This window comes from Hippichthys cyanospilos, chromosome 15, assembly GCF_059441005.1.
Source record: "Hippichthys cyanospilos isolate Australia breed blue-spotted pipefish chromosome 15, RoL_Hcya_1.0, whole genome shotgun sequence".
Taxonomy (NCBI): Eukaryota; Metazoa; Chordata; class Actinopteri; order Syngnathiformes; family Syngnathidae; genus Hippichthys; species Hippichthys cyanospilos.
The window spans coordinates 2,899,899-2,912,500 of record NC_142383.1 but is presented as its reverse complement, the minus strand read 5'-3'; the positions used below and the strand labels follow the sequence as shown (position 1 = coordinate 2,912,500).

The window sequence follows — 12,602 nt, the reverse complement described above, 5'->3', positions numbered from 1 at the left end:
AAATTGATGTAGGTAAGAAACCGAATGCTTATTGTAGATTTGGCAATTTCTTTTTTCTTTTTTTTTTCATTTATTTATTTATATTTTACTTCAGTCAGATTGTAGATTGCACAACATGTTTTTTATGTTTACGTCCGAGACATGGATTTGCTATGGTGAAAAATCCCCTGTTATGAAAAATTTCTGGCTGCAAATATGATTTCATTGTGAAGTTCTACTGTCCAAAATATACGAAGAGAGGAGTATTATGAGCGATATTTTTAAACAATAATCTTTGAATATACATAAAAATGATTGAAAATGATGGATGATGTTATTAATTACTGTAGAAGTGTTGCAATGTTCACTTGCCAGATAATAATGCCCAAGAAAGATTATAATTACGTTACCTGACTACAATTATATGACAAGTCTTTGTTGAACAAATTTAAACTGTAAATTTAAAGCTAATTATAACAGATTTTAAAAGAAGTATAAATGCCAGTAACTAAAAAATGAGCTCATGTACTAGTTGAGGGAGGTCTGTTTGTCTTGGGCAACCAAATGACGAGCTACCGCCCTGGACTGCTCATTTGTGACTCATGCATTGATGATGCAAGGCATCATGGAGTTGCATGAATTTGTGAATAGCACAACAATATGGCCATCATCACTTAACACATACATACATGGCTGTAATATCCTTCAACACAGAATTGGGGCACATATCTTTTTTCAAGCTCTTATCCGGGTGTTTATATGAGGCAATGAGGCCAGAAAAAGGGAAAACATTTATCCGCAACTGATATGAAATCACAGGATCGTGTACAACGAGCCCAAGAAAAAGTACAGAAAAAAAATTGCTTTTAGAATCAAGTCTGAGCTTGCCAAATATTTACCCTGTGACGACATCATAAGTAATGTAGGCGGAATCTTTGGAAATAGTGGGAGCGAGCGGTTCAGGTTGCCATTCCTCAATAAGATCTTCCTTTTCCTGTAAAACCATCAAAGAATTAACCCCAAAGTTCAAAGGAATGTACTGTGGTCATGTGCGTGCGCGCGCACTCCCATACACATATTTTTTACCTTTTCAGTCAGTTTATTCGTCTCATGGAGCCTGTATGTTTTGGAGAAGATCAGCCTGATTATCCATAAAATGAGAATACCCTCCAAAATAAGGTGATATGATGGTGCCTATAAAAGACATAGTTCGACATTATTTTGCAGAAGCTGTGATATCACCATTTTCTTATTTCAGAGTGGATATTTTCATGAGAGCTGCTTGGTAAATGGGGATGCCTTTGCCAATTAGCTATGATAAACCTTTCATTACACTGGCTGAGGTGCCAATGAGCAAGGCAATGCTGCACCAACAATTGTTTGCTGGCTGTAAAGGCAGAGTTCCAATATCAATGTCAATATCAATATCAACCAAAACTGGAAAACAACATCCATCTATCATCTTGACCGCTTATCCCCGCAGTGTCTTGGGTGTACTGGAGACTATCCAAGTTGTCTTTAGGCAGTGGGCGGGGCTCAAACTGAATTGGTTGCCAGCCAATTGCAAGAGACGTTAAGACAAACAACCATTCACACTCACAAACAGTAAATGTTTAAGCAGGAAATTAAGGATGGGAAGTGTGAGTTTATTTGTTTACCATGACATTTTATGGAGCTGGGTCAAAAACAAAAGAGACAAATATGCCTTTGTCTCCACCTCGTCCACCATTATTGTTTTGGTTTTTCCCAACCTGCTTCGGCCTTTTTGAGCACAGAATTGTGACGTTTGTCCCTTGTTGATCATATTCAACGTCCGATGAATGCGACCTGGCCGTTCTGACTGAAGTCACGTGGCAAAAGATCGAAAACAGATCAGTTTCAGGACCACACACCACCGTGGGCGGGGTCGCATTTTAAAAATATTCGATTTGTATCATTCACACTGCTATGAAAAGGTCAAATACAGGACACATAGGGGCTAAGAAAAAAAAAAGGAATTGGGTCACTTCAGGCTGCATTGTGAACATACAGTAGTGTCCAATATATCAACCATGCCTGTTTTTGGATCGTGGGATGAAATCAGAATTCCCAGAGATTCAACAGAGCCACGGGGAGAACATGCAAACTCCACGGAGAAGGCCGGAGGCGGAAGCAACCCTACAACCTCGGCATGTGGGGCGGACGTGCTAACCAGTTCTCCATCGTGCCACCATGCAATTTAAAAACAAAAAATGTTCCTCGCAAGAGTAACAATGTCAAGATGCACAATAACACATTACGTGTGCATCCTTGTTTTTTTTTCCGGTTTGTACAACAAATTGTATAACAAATGGCTTTTGTCCACGCAAATTGGACAATCGAAAGGACAATTTCCGCATTACTTTAAATTACATGTTGACCTCCGTGTACTGGCACACAGTGGAGGAACTACATTCATGCCGTTTCCAGTCACGTCGTTAGAAACTGTTGTAAGTAATAAGAAATATCCACATGATCTTCGGCGTTGAAAGAGCCGAAAAGCTCAGTGCGCGATTGGCTGAGTGGTTCAATGCCACCAGGTACTTCTCGATTCCGGAAGTTTGAAACTACTTTACATACATCGTAACGTTTTCCAAAGCTTGACATCCGTAGGTTGAAGAACACACAAATCTCATACATTTCGAAAGACAAAAAGTGCTGCTCAGTAGAAAAAAACGTACCTCGTACAACGCTTGCACCATTTCCACCAACACCCACTGCTGCCCAGACGCCATCATGTTTACCTCCTTCCTCCTGTAACGTCATCAGTGTGCGCGCATGTATCTATACTTGAGACCGTTTTGAGTTTTCTACCAACATAGTGGCGACGTTTTGAAGTGACTATTTTGGCGGTCCTCACATATTCAGATATCGTTTTGAGGTTCAAGACCCCCTATTAAAGTATATGTTTGACTTTTGTTGGGGTAAAGGTTAGGGTAAAGTTAGGCAATCATTTCTGATAGTTAAATTTAGGGTTCGGCCTTAAAGGTACGATCCAGATCCTTAAAAACCAGTAACTCAAGTACACCAACTCTCAAGCCAGAAGGAGCTCTTTTTTTTTTCAATCGATGATGCTTGTATTTCCACACAAAATTTGTCTACATGTCATTAGTGTTTCAGCCGTTGAGCCTTGCCATCCAACAGTTATCAAATGTTTTATAAAAACCGGTGTAAGTGCTTTGAGTTTAGTAAATGATTCTGAGTTAAAAAAATACTCTGTAAAGTTTGGTCTGACTTCATCACTCATATTTTTAAATCCTGTTTTAATAGTTTCGTGAGCTGGAACCCCATATGATGTCAAAATAAACAAATACTTTAATTCACTTAAACTATGATAATTACCAGCAGTATGGCTCAATAGTAAAGTGGTCATCATCCAACAGAGAGGTTGAGGGTTTGATGACCAAGCCCCTGGACTTGGGACTTCCACTGATATAGCGCTTTTCTACCTTGGGTACTCAAATCGCTTTACACTAACTAGTCATTTACCTACTGACGACGCAGCATCAGGAACAACTGGGGGTTCAGTGTCTTGCTCAAGGACGCTTCGACATGGTCTTGATGGTTGGGGATCGAACCCAAAGCCTCTCAGCTGAGAGACGACCACTCTAATGAATGACGACCCCCACTAAATATTTCATATAAGATAAACCTTTATGTTGTACTGGTTAACCACACACACAGTGAAAATGTTCAAGCATTTATTGGTTTTATTTTTGCTTATTGTAGAAAAGCAACAATAAAAAGAATCTAAAGACAAAAATGTTGACCTTCAGAAAAATGTGTTAAAGTAATATGACCTCAGTAATTTGTTTGGCTTCGTTTTGCATCAATGACAGCATCAAAACACATTGTATAGGATGAAGGAAATCAGCCTACAGCCACATTCAGGTATTTGCTGTACCCCAAGTTGCTTTGACAATGCCCGTAAAACAGTCTGGATTTTGCAGTTTCTGTTCCTTCACCTAACTCTTGAAAAGATTGTGTTCGCTGGCGTATAGTCGTGAATGACTGCACACTTTGATGTTGACAACCTGACACGGTTGCTCTTTCTAATCAGATTTTAACACACCATGCTGTTAATCGATGACATTATCTCAGATGGATGTTATCATATTTCTGAAAGATATCACTTACATATTATTTATTTTGTTGCTCTCCTGCTATATATATATATATATATATATATATATATATATATATATATATATATATATATATATATATATATATATATATATATATATATCTTTGGTTTCAGAAGAGTTTTATTTCTTTCTTTGTCTTCGCCTACACTGGGTAGGCAATAAAAAAAAGTTCTGCTTGACTCACTCTGAATTATTAGTTAAGTTTTTCATAAAACATTATTTAAAGGCAGTGCTTGACCACATCCAAGTGAGTGTGCTGTTTTTTTAATATTAAAGACAAAATCTCCAATACAGGGGTATTGCTACGGTACCAGCCGATACGGCACAGCCAGGTAACAGAATCTGATCAGGGGACAAAAAAAATGATATCAGAACAACGATATTAAAAAAAAGAAAGAAAGAAAAAGATACCATAACGTCTTAAAATGTCATTCTGTCTTGCAATACAGACTGGAGTGATGATTTTTTTCACAGCCATAGCTTGAAATAAAAATCAAATCATTTCGAATCGAAAATCGTTTTGAAGCGAGAATCGGTTATGAATTGGACTGTAGACACAAATATCAATAATGAAATAATGAGAAAGCCAAAAATGTCCAACGCTAATTATTAAAAATACCTGTACAACTACACATGGAAAATGAATTGGGGAGACTCTAGTGAGGATAAGCTGTTCAGAAAACGGATTGATGGATGGACAATAAATCAAGCCCTATCATACTATCATCGCTTATTACATTATTGTCTCACAGACAAACAATACCACTTTCATATCATCGTAACATACAAAACTCTATTTCGACAAATACGTTTTGGATTGCTTTTAAATAGATGCTTTAAAAAATTCTGAAAAAAATCCAACACAGATATAGAGGTAGGCCCACAAAAACGCTGAATCATTGAAATAGATTTTGAACACCAGGCCATCAACATTGCGCACACTCAATAAAAAAAACAAAAAACAAATCCCAACTGTACAAACTTAATGGACAACATATTCATGTGAAATGAGTCCCAGATTGGATTTGTCCAGTCCCACTTCCTTTAATATAGCGTATTCCTTAATTTTTGTAACTGAAATTGATCTGCTTATAATAATTTGGCTGTAAAAAAAAAAAAAAAGCGCGAGAGTGACAGAGAGAGAATATTCATCGGAATCATTGTCCAGAGAATAACCCCACAGCCAACACATACATACTGTACACAGTATATATAGTCCATTGCTGATGGCGCTGTAGGAATGAGGTAAACTTTTACGGTGGCATGTACATGGGCGCAAATGTCAGGATACAGTTTTATTATACAGTCCCATATGTTTCTCCATCCACATCTCTGCTAGCTGCATTGTTGAAGCATAAGTACTTGCTTTGGAGCCAAGGCACATTTTGAGTTGCTTCTGATCGAGACTCGAGTTGCAGTGAACAGGATGATAAATATGTATAATCCCTGGCTCTTGGCTTCGCAACACGTTTAAACCAGAGTTGATGACCTTTGTGAAAAGGTCGACATCTTCCAACCCCCAGCCAAGAATTGAAGTGTCAAATCCACCGACTTTTAACAGATCACTCTTGAAGATACAGGCTATTCCAAATCCATATGCACGCCAAAAGCCGCTTTTCTTGGTGAGAACAAAATTATTTTCTCTTGGGGCCTTATCAGCATACACTATCTTCGGGTTATACTGACTAAATATGATAGGAAAATAGACCTGGCTCCCTTGAACAGTGTTATCTCTGCAGCGTTGCAGGGCATTGGCATTAAAGATAACATCGACATCACAAAAAAAGAGTAGAGTGTCATTGTCAGACAGTGAAGAGCCCAGCTCGAGAGCAAACCCACGGGAAAAGTTTCCAGTCATGGGAATGACTGAGAGATCAGCTTTGGGATATTTCCTGTTGTAGTCTTTGATCAAGTGAAGATGTTTTCCTTTGTTCTCATTGCTCTCATTGTCCACCAAAATCACAGAGAGTTTCACGTTTTGCTTGGGTATCAAACACACTTTTTCAAAGTTCTCCATAAAACGGACAAAGGTGTCATAGCGTCCAGACAGGGGAACAAGGATGTTAATTTTTCTTTGGCTTTTCTCCCATATGTCCCGGGTTGACTCATAGAACTGGAAACGAGACAGGAACTTCAGAGAGTTGGGTAGAAAAGACAGGGCCTGGGACTCAGAGTTGATAGCGGTCACAAGGTCAGCCACATTTATTTCTTCAGTTTCTTGAAAGAAAGGCCGGCTAAAGGACTGCTGGAGGTACGCATGACGCCTCACAGGGACGGTTAATTTACGTCCCTTGTGTTTTTTATACAGAAGCAGTAAGTCCAAGATGTATTCAGCCCCATGCAATGGATCGACTCTGTAGTAGCCGTATTGAATCTCTTTGAAGTCAATGACACGGCCTCGAGTTTTTGAATTTTCATTTATCATTTCCATGACCTGGAGTATAATATCTTCTAACGCAGTTCGAAGAGCATTTCCAAGGTTTTGGCGGGGCATTTTGTTTTCATTGGCAGAATAAATATGGCGACTCGTTAGAAAATCCCATTCAATGACATCATTTCGGTCAGTGGGCTGATAGCGCATGTATGACGGTGGTCCTCCAAGTTGTTGGTCCTCCCACAACATTTCCGTGTCACTGAGGCGAGTCATAGTCAGGCCTTCCCGATGAAGAAGAATGGTCTGGTAGCGAAGTCTTGAGATCTCACGGGTCAACATGTAGTTGTGGAGTCTGTACTGGTAAGCAGGCCATTTGTTGGGATGTAGCGTGATGGCGTTGTGGATCTTGCTATTGTGGAGCTCATCGATGAAACCTTTCTTGTGTTCGTAATTCTCATAGAATAATTGCTGCATCTGTGGAAAGAATTCCAAAATAATAAGAATTTACACACCACGGCTCTCAACTGTCGTCAGCTCCGGCCTCCTCCCCATGCCTCCGGGAAAATCAAATTTACTTACATATACAGTAGTTTAAAAATAAAAAGGCAAATTATGCCTGCTTTCTATCAAAACTGTGTTAGCGTAGGTCAATGGTGGACTACGGTGCCATATGACTTCCATAAAACTTTGTGTTATATCACCACCATAGAAACAGGACTCTGCCTTAGCCCAAGAAACCCCTGTAGCGGTACCGATAAGTATAAGACGAGACACAAATTCCATAAGAAGAGATGTGTCATGTGACAGTCTTTGAGAATAAGACAAATCTTGTGGCATATTAATCTCGTTTTACAAGATCTCGGCCCATCCCTATTCATCAATATCTTAATCAGTTTTGCTTAAGATTTTTTTGTGATCAATTATAGCTATTATGTTGCAGATGCAACAAAAAGTAAACAAATAGAAACAAAAGGAACCTTAAATGCTAAATAATACAGACTGAATAGATAAATAACTATTTTATGTTTTTCTGATATAGTTTTTTTTTTGCAACCTTACACAACGATGACATTTTTAACCACAGCTACATGGTTGACCCACCTTAACAGTCAGGCTAAATTTTGTAATTATGTAGAGTGTATCATATACCAGTCATTGAAAACTTATAATATAAATTTTATACCAACATTACTATGAAAAAAAGCAAAGTAATTTAAATGTGTGGTCAATGTTGCAACGTCAATTAATTTCATTGTATTGTTTAGAATTTTTTGTTTTGTTTTGAATCTTTAATTTTTCTTGGGTGGCTTGGTGGCGCAATAAGTAGCACTTCTGCCTCACAGTTAAACCACCTGGCTTCGGCCTTCCTGTGTGGAGTTTGAATATTCTCCCCGAGTCCACGTAGGTTTTCTCCGAGCACTCCTGCTTCCTCCCACATTCCAAAAACATGCATGGCAGGTGAATTGGACATGCTAAATTGTCCTTAAGTGTGATTGGGTGCGTGAATGGTTGTTTGTCTCTGTGTGCCCTGCAATTGGCTGGCAACCAGTTCAGGGTGTCCCCCGCCTACTGCCCAAAGCCCGCTAGGATAGGCACCAGCAAGCCTGTGACCCATGTGAGGATTCATAAAATGAATGGGTGGATGTTTTGAATTTTGTTGATTGAACCAACTGAGAGGTGGAGAAAAACAGTATACATAATTAAAAAAAAAAAAAAAAAACATTACCTCATAGGACCACACACACTGTGTCCCCCCAAAGCGTCGTACACATCGGCCCACTTCGACATCCTCATGGGTTGTGTACAATTCCTTGAGACATGTACCAATGTGTGGTATCATCCTGCGTAGCACCTCCCTGCTGAAGATCATCCCTGGTCCACCCATGCAGAAGTTCTCCCCAGGCTCAAGCGCCAGTCTGCCCAATTCCTCTGGCATGCCAAGGCCAGTCTGGCCAAGGTAAAGAGGCTTACTGCTATTCAGAGAACGCAGAAACAACTCCAGCTTCTCACCTAGAGGGTGAAGGTAAGGAGAAGGGTAATTTTGAGACCTTAAAGAAAACATATGAAAACAACATACTTGTAGTCCAGTACAGTAGTTTACAGTCAAATGGGAGAAAACCTTACACTCAAATACAATAGCAGTAGATTGCTTTATTTTGGGCCATCACTTACTCTGTCATTGTATGATACAAGTCTTTACCATTACCCGCTAACTATGCATTGATTATCGTGTTCACAGTTGAAGTTGCCAACAAACGGGAAAAATCTAAATCATCAATCCGACCTCATCATTTATTCATTGTTCCACCACGCCACTTTAAAAACATGACCCATCCCACACACAGCTGAGTGGCTAAAACCGCCAAGATTAGTCGTTACACAAAACTTGATCAAATAACGAGGCTTCTGTCTTCAATTGTAGTGGTTAGAATGTCTACGAATCAAGAAGACAATTAAAAAATAAAAAACTGCCATTGCATGCATTTGTGAAAAGGTACTGTATTTCCTTCCTATTTCCTTCTTGATAGTGTTTTCCATATTTACCGCACACAAAGGTTTTATTGTATGTATTCCAATAAACCAATTTTAATAATCACACTCAGACAACCAAATAATATAGAAGATGCAGTTTTATTTATACTACTTTTTGATTACTGATTATTTATGTTAATTTTTGTGTTTATTATGAATTATGTTATTTAACAAGGGGAGGAAATGCACATCTATTTGAAATGAAAAAAATGTAACCCCCCCATTAAATCACAAAGCAACTGTGACTAGGCCACAAAATACCAAGTAAATAAAACTCATCATGCAATGACCCAAAACAATTCCAGAAGAAATGGGAAAAAAGTGACTAAAATCTGTCAGTCTATAAAAGGTCACAAAGTCATTTCCAAGTCATTATCCACAAATGGAGAAAACTGGAAATGTTAGCAAACCTTCCTAAGAGTGGTCAAACAAAGGAGATTACAGTACTCAAAGTGTGATTACAACACTTCCAGGAGGTCACAACGGAACCTAGAAAAACACTAAAAGAACTGCATGCCTCACTGGCCTCAGTTAAATTCAGTGTTCTGAACTCCACTATAAACAAAACACTAGCCAAAAATGGAATCCATGGGAGGCCAGCCTATTACATCAAGTGTAAAAATGGCACAACATTTAATAAAAAGATGATGATACCAACAGCAAAACATGGTGGTGGCAGTGTGGTGGTCTGGCGCTGCTTTGCTTCCTCAGGACAAGGACAATTTACTGTGATAGATGGAAATATAAATTCTGCTGTTTACCGGAAGATCCAGAAGGAGAATGTCCGGACATCAGTTTGTGACCTCAAACTCAAGCGCTCTTGAATAATGCAGAAGGACAACGATCCAAAACACACCAGCAAGTCCACCTCAGAATGGCTCAAAAAGAACAACATTTAAGGTTTTGAAGCGGCCTAGCGAAAGCCCGGATTTAAATTCAATTGAGATGCTGTGGTGTGACCTGAAACAGGCAGTTAATGCCAGAACGCCCTCCAATATGGCAGAGAAGAAACAATTCTACGAAGAAGAGTGGCCCAATATTCCTCTACCGCAGTGAGAAAGACTAGTTAAATAAAGCAGTGTTTCAATAATTATCCAGTTATTGCTTTTATGTTCAGGGGGCAACTGACTTCTGATTTTTCACAGAGGGACCAATAGGTTTGTTGTCTGAGGCTATTTCAACTACTGTAATTTTTCGACCAAAAGGAAACATGAGGCACAGTCTCAAACAACAAGTCTGATTTTAGAAATGCCGATATCGAAGGCACACTGGGTTGTAAGGTTCGCCGGATTATGAAGGCACATAACTGCATATCAATGGAAACACACTAGTACAACAAAAGAGTAAAATTTTATCCAAATTCAATGTGTCATCCATGCATAAAGCAAAGCTGATAAGGCATGCTAGAGATTTTTGAGAAAATGTAAGAATTTTGTGTGCTTTATTATCCGAATAATACGGTATAATTGATAGTAAGGCTGCGAGATTTTGGCCAAAATAATAATCATGATTATTTTGGTCAATAATGCAATCGTGATTATTAATCACGGTTATTCATCATGTTTGGTGAAACATATCTATTTATTGCACTTTTTTTTAAACAAGTAGTATATATAAACATACTGTAACTTGAAGATTTGCTACTGAAAAATAATAATAATAAATCTAACCAAAAATTGTATTTTGGAATATAAATTCAACAGCAAATTCCATCTGTTCTTGTGCATTCTTTGCACATGTGAAGAAATTGACAATAAACTTGACTTTGACTTTGATTCTTTGCCACTTGCTGTTGGAAAATAATGGCATCACAGTTGATTGGAACTCAGGAAATAACCAATCATGGCTCAGCTTGCAAACATCACATGACCAAAATCAGAAAACAGCTCAATCAATAGTTGTTACCTGAGCAACTGTGATGTCATTATTAAATTGGCAGCAAAATGGCCATCCCTAATAAAAACAAACAAATAGCGTACATCAATCTGAATGCCATGTTGACGAATCCTTCATGCACTTATCTGCCTTACCTTACAAATCTTGCACATTGCAGGAAAGCTAACTACATAACATTTTGCACTAAATGTTATTTTGCACCATCATCCTCATATGTATATACAGTAGTTTCCTGCACTCCATAACATGTTCAGTGTGAGTCTGTTCCTTGATTAGTGCTTCATTATCACATTGTTTGCTCTATTGTGTGGATTGTAGCCTGCTCCGGGAAGTGAACAGAAGAATTTAATTGTGTTGTGCTATTATACATTTGACAATACAAGTCTTGAATCTAAGATTCAAGATTATCTTGAATGTTTAGATTAGCAGGGCCACATAGACAAAATTATTGTAAATGTTGGGGGTTTTGTGTGTGTGTGTGTGTGTGTGGGGGGGGGGGGGTACAAAAGCTGGAAACAAAAACAATAGCTTTGACAGTCCCCCCTCTCTGACACGCGCACACACACGCACACAACTGAAGCATAATTACCTCTTATATACACGTCATCGTCCGCTCGCATGAACCACTGGTATTTGTCCAGGTAGTGATCATGGATGTATTTCAGCATCATAAATGACTTCTTCTGAGGCGGATAAGAATCGTCCACGCCTGGAAGCGAGATCACCGGGATAGGAACAGGAAGGTCCACGTTGTTGGAGCCCGCACTCGAGAAGAACTCCACCTTGCCGGGAATTGAACTCGCCCAGGTGTTGAACGCGGCCACAGCTCGAGAAGCCAAATACTTTTTGGCCGTCATCACGCCCACAAAGAGGAACTGCTTCGGTCGGCTCGAGAGCCTTCCATGGTCTCCACTACTGTTCCCTCGACTGGATTGTCCGTTCGCCTCCTTTTTCAAAACGTGACTGCCCCAATCGTCGACGGCTGCAGTCTTTCCGGGCATTTTCCCGACTGCGGAGTCACTTTTGAGCGAACACAGTGGGGATCCATTGCGTTTACGCTCCAAAACTTGGGGTACTATCAACCAAGAACACGCGGTGAATCCGAGAATGACACCAAATAGAACGGTCGTCCACTGTCTCCTTGACTTCAAATGCATGGCTCTTCTAAGAATTTAAACCTGTGCTGGATAAAGTGAGGCTGTATCAATGCTGTCGTTGTCTGGAAAGGTGCTGACGTGTATGGACATCCAGCATCACCAGAGGTGTCCTACCAAATGTGGAAAGACACACTTTCCACTTCTGATAGCATTGTTCAATAGAATTATATATCACTTTTGTCTTGAAGTCAATTCCATCTTCAGTTTGCCTCCGTAACGCGATGTGCTAATTTGCCACAATAGCACAGTAATGTACTCTCAAGCCGCAATTCTTGAGACGTCGTTCAATGTTCTACAGCTAATAGCAACGACAGGGTCGTTTGAGGGTTAATCAGTTTTATAGAGTATATAACCTGATCGCCGAAGCACTTGCCAGTTCAAACCTGATCGAGGTGTAGTCGATTAAACCACGTCTTCTCCACCGGGGCTTGTTTCCATGGATTGTAGGTGGTAACTTGCCAATACCATCATTTTGTTCCGCGTTCAACAGCAAGAGCA

General features: G+C 39.4%; 2 protein-coding genes and 1 long non-coding RNA gene across 4 annotated transcripts in view; 1 reads left to right on the top strand and 2 right to left on the bottom strand.

Annotated features, from left to right (window-relative positions):
* The window catches only part of sptlc1 (serine palmitoyltransferase, long chain base subunit 1), a 21,368-nt gene extending 18,611 nt beyond the window's left edge, over nucleotides 1–2,757 (bottom strand). Inside the window, exons 1-3 of the mRNA XM_088435219.1 lie at nucleotides 2,679–2,757; nucleotides 1,066–1,173; nucleotides 879–973 (exon numbers count right to left, since the gene is read on the bottom strand). Coding sequence (XP_088291345.1) covers nucleotides 879–973; nucleotides 1,066–1,173; nucleotides 2,679–2,735 — 260 coding nt within the window. The 5' untranslated portion in view covers nucleotides 2,736–2,757. The remainder of the gene's footprint in view (nucleotides 1–878; nucleotides 974–1,065; nucleotides 1,174–2,678) is intronic.
* LOC148411363 (uncharacterized) overlaps nucleotides 1–10,141 on the top strand; it is a 10,459-nt gene extending 318 nt beyond the window's left edge. The window contains exons 1-3 of one of the 2 annotated variants that reach the window (XR_015867975.1): nucleotides 1–12; nucleotides 8,369–8,542; nucleotides 9,763–10,141. The exon at nucleotides 1–12 is cut by the window's left edge and continues 318 nt beyond it. This is a non-coding gene — a long non-coding RNA (uncharacterized LOC148411363). Of the gene's footprint in view, nucleotides 13–8,368 lie in introns of both variants that reach the window. The other variant, XR_015867974.1, reaches the window with a different exon arrangement.
* Nucleotides 3,685–12,602, bottom strand: chsy3 (chondroitin sulfate synthase 3). The gene is made up of 3 exons (XM_088435218.1): nucleotides 11,537–12,602; nucleotides 8,246–8,529; nucleotides 3,685–6,993 (listed from the first exon to the last, which is right to left on the bottom strand). The coding sequence occupies exons 1-3, from the start codon at nucleotides 12,102–12,104 to the stop codon at nucleotides 5,428–5,430; spliced, it is 2,418 nt and encodes an 805-aa protein (XP_088291344.1). The 5' UTR covers nucleotides 12,105–12,602; the 3' UTR covers nucleotides 3,685–5,427.

Coding starts and splice junctions, on each gene's coding strand:
- chsy3 (XM_088435218.1), bottom strand. CDS start 12,104: ATGCATTTGAAGTCAAGGAGACAGTGGACGACCGTTCTATTTGGTGTC. Junction 8,530..11,536: donor CGATGACGTGTATATAAGAG/GTAATTATGCTT, acceptor TTCACCCTCTAG/GTGAGAAGCTGGAGTTGTTT. Junction 6,994..8,245: donor AGTGTGTGTGGTCCTATGAG/GTAATGTTTTTT, acceptor TTCTTTCCACAG/ATGCAGCAATTATTCTATGA.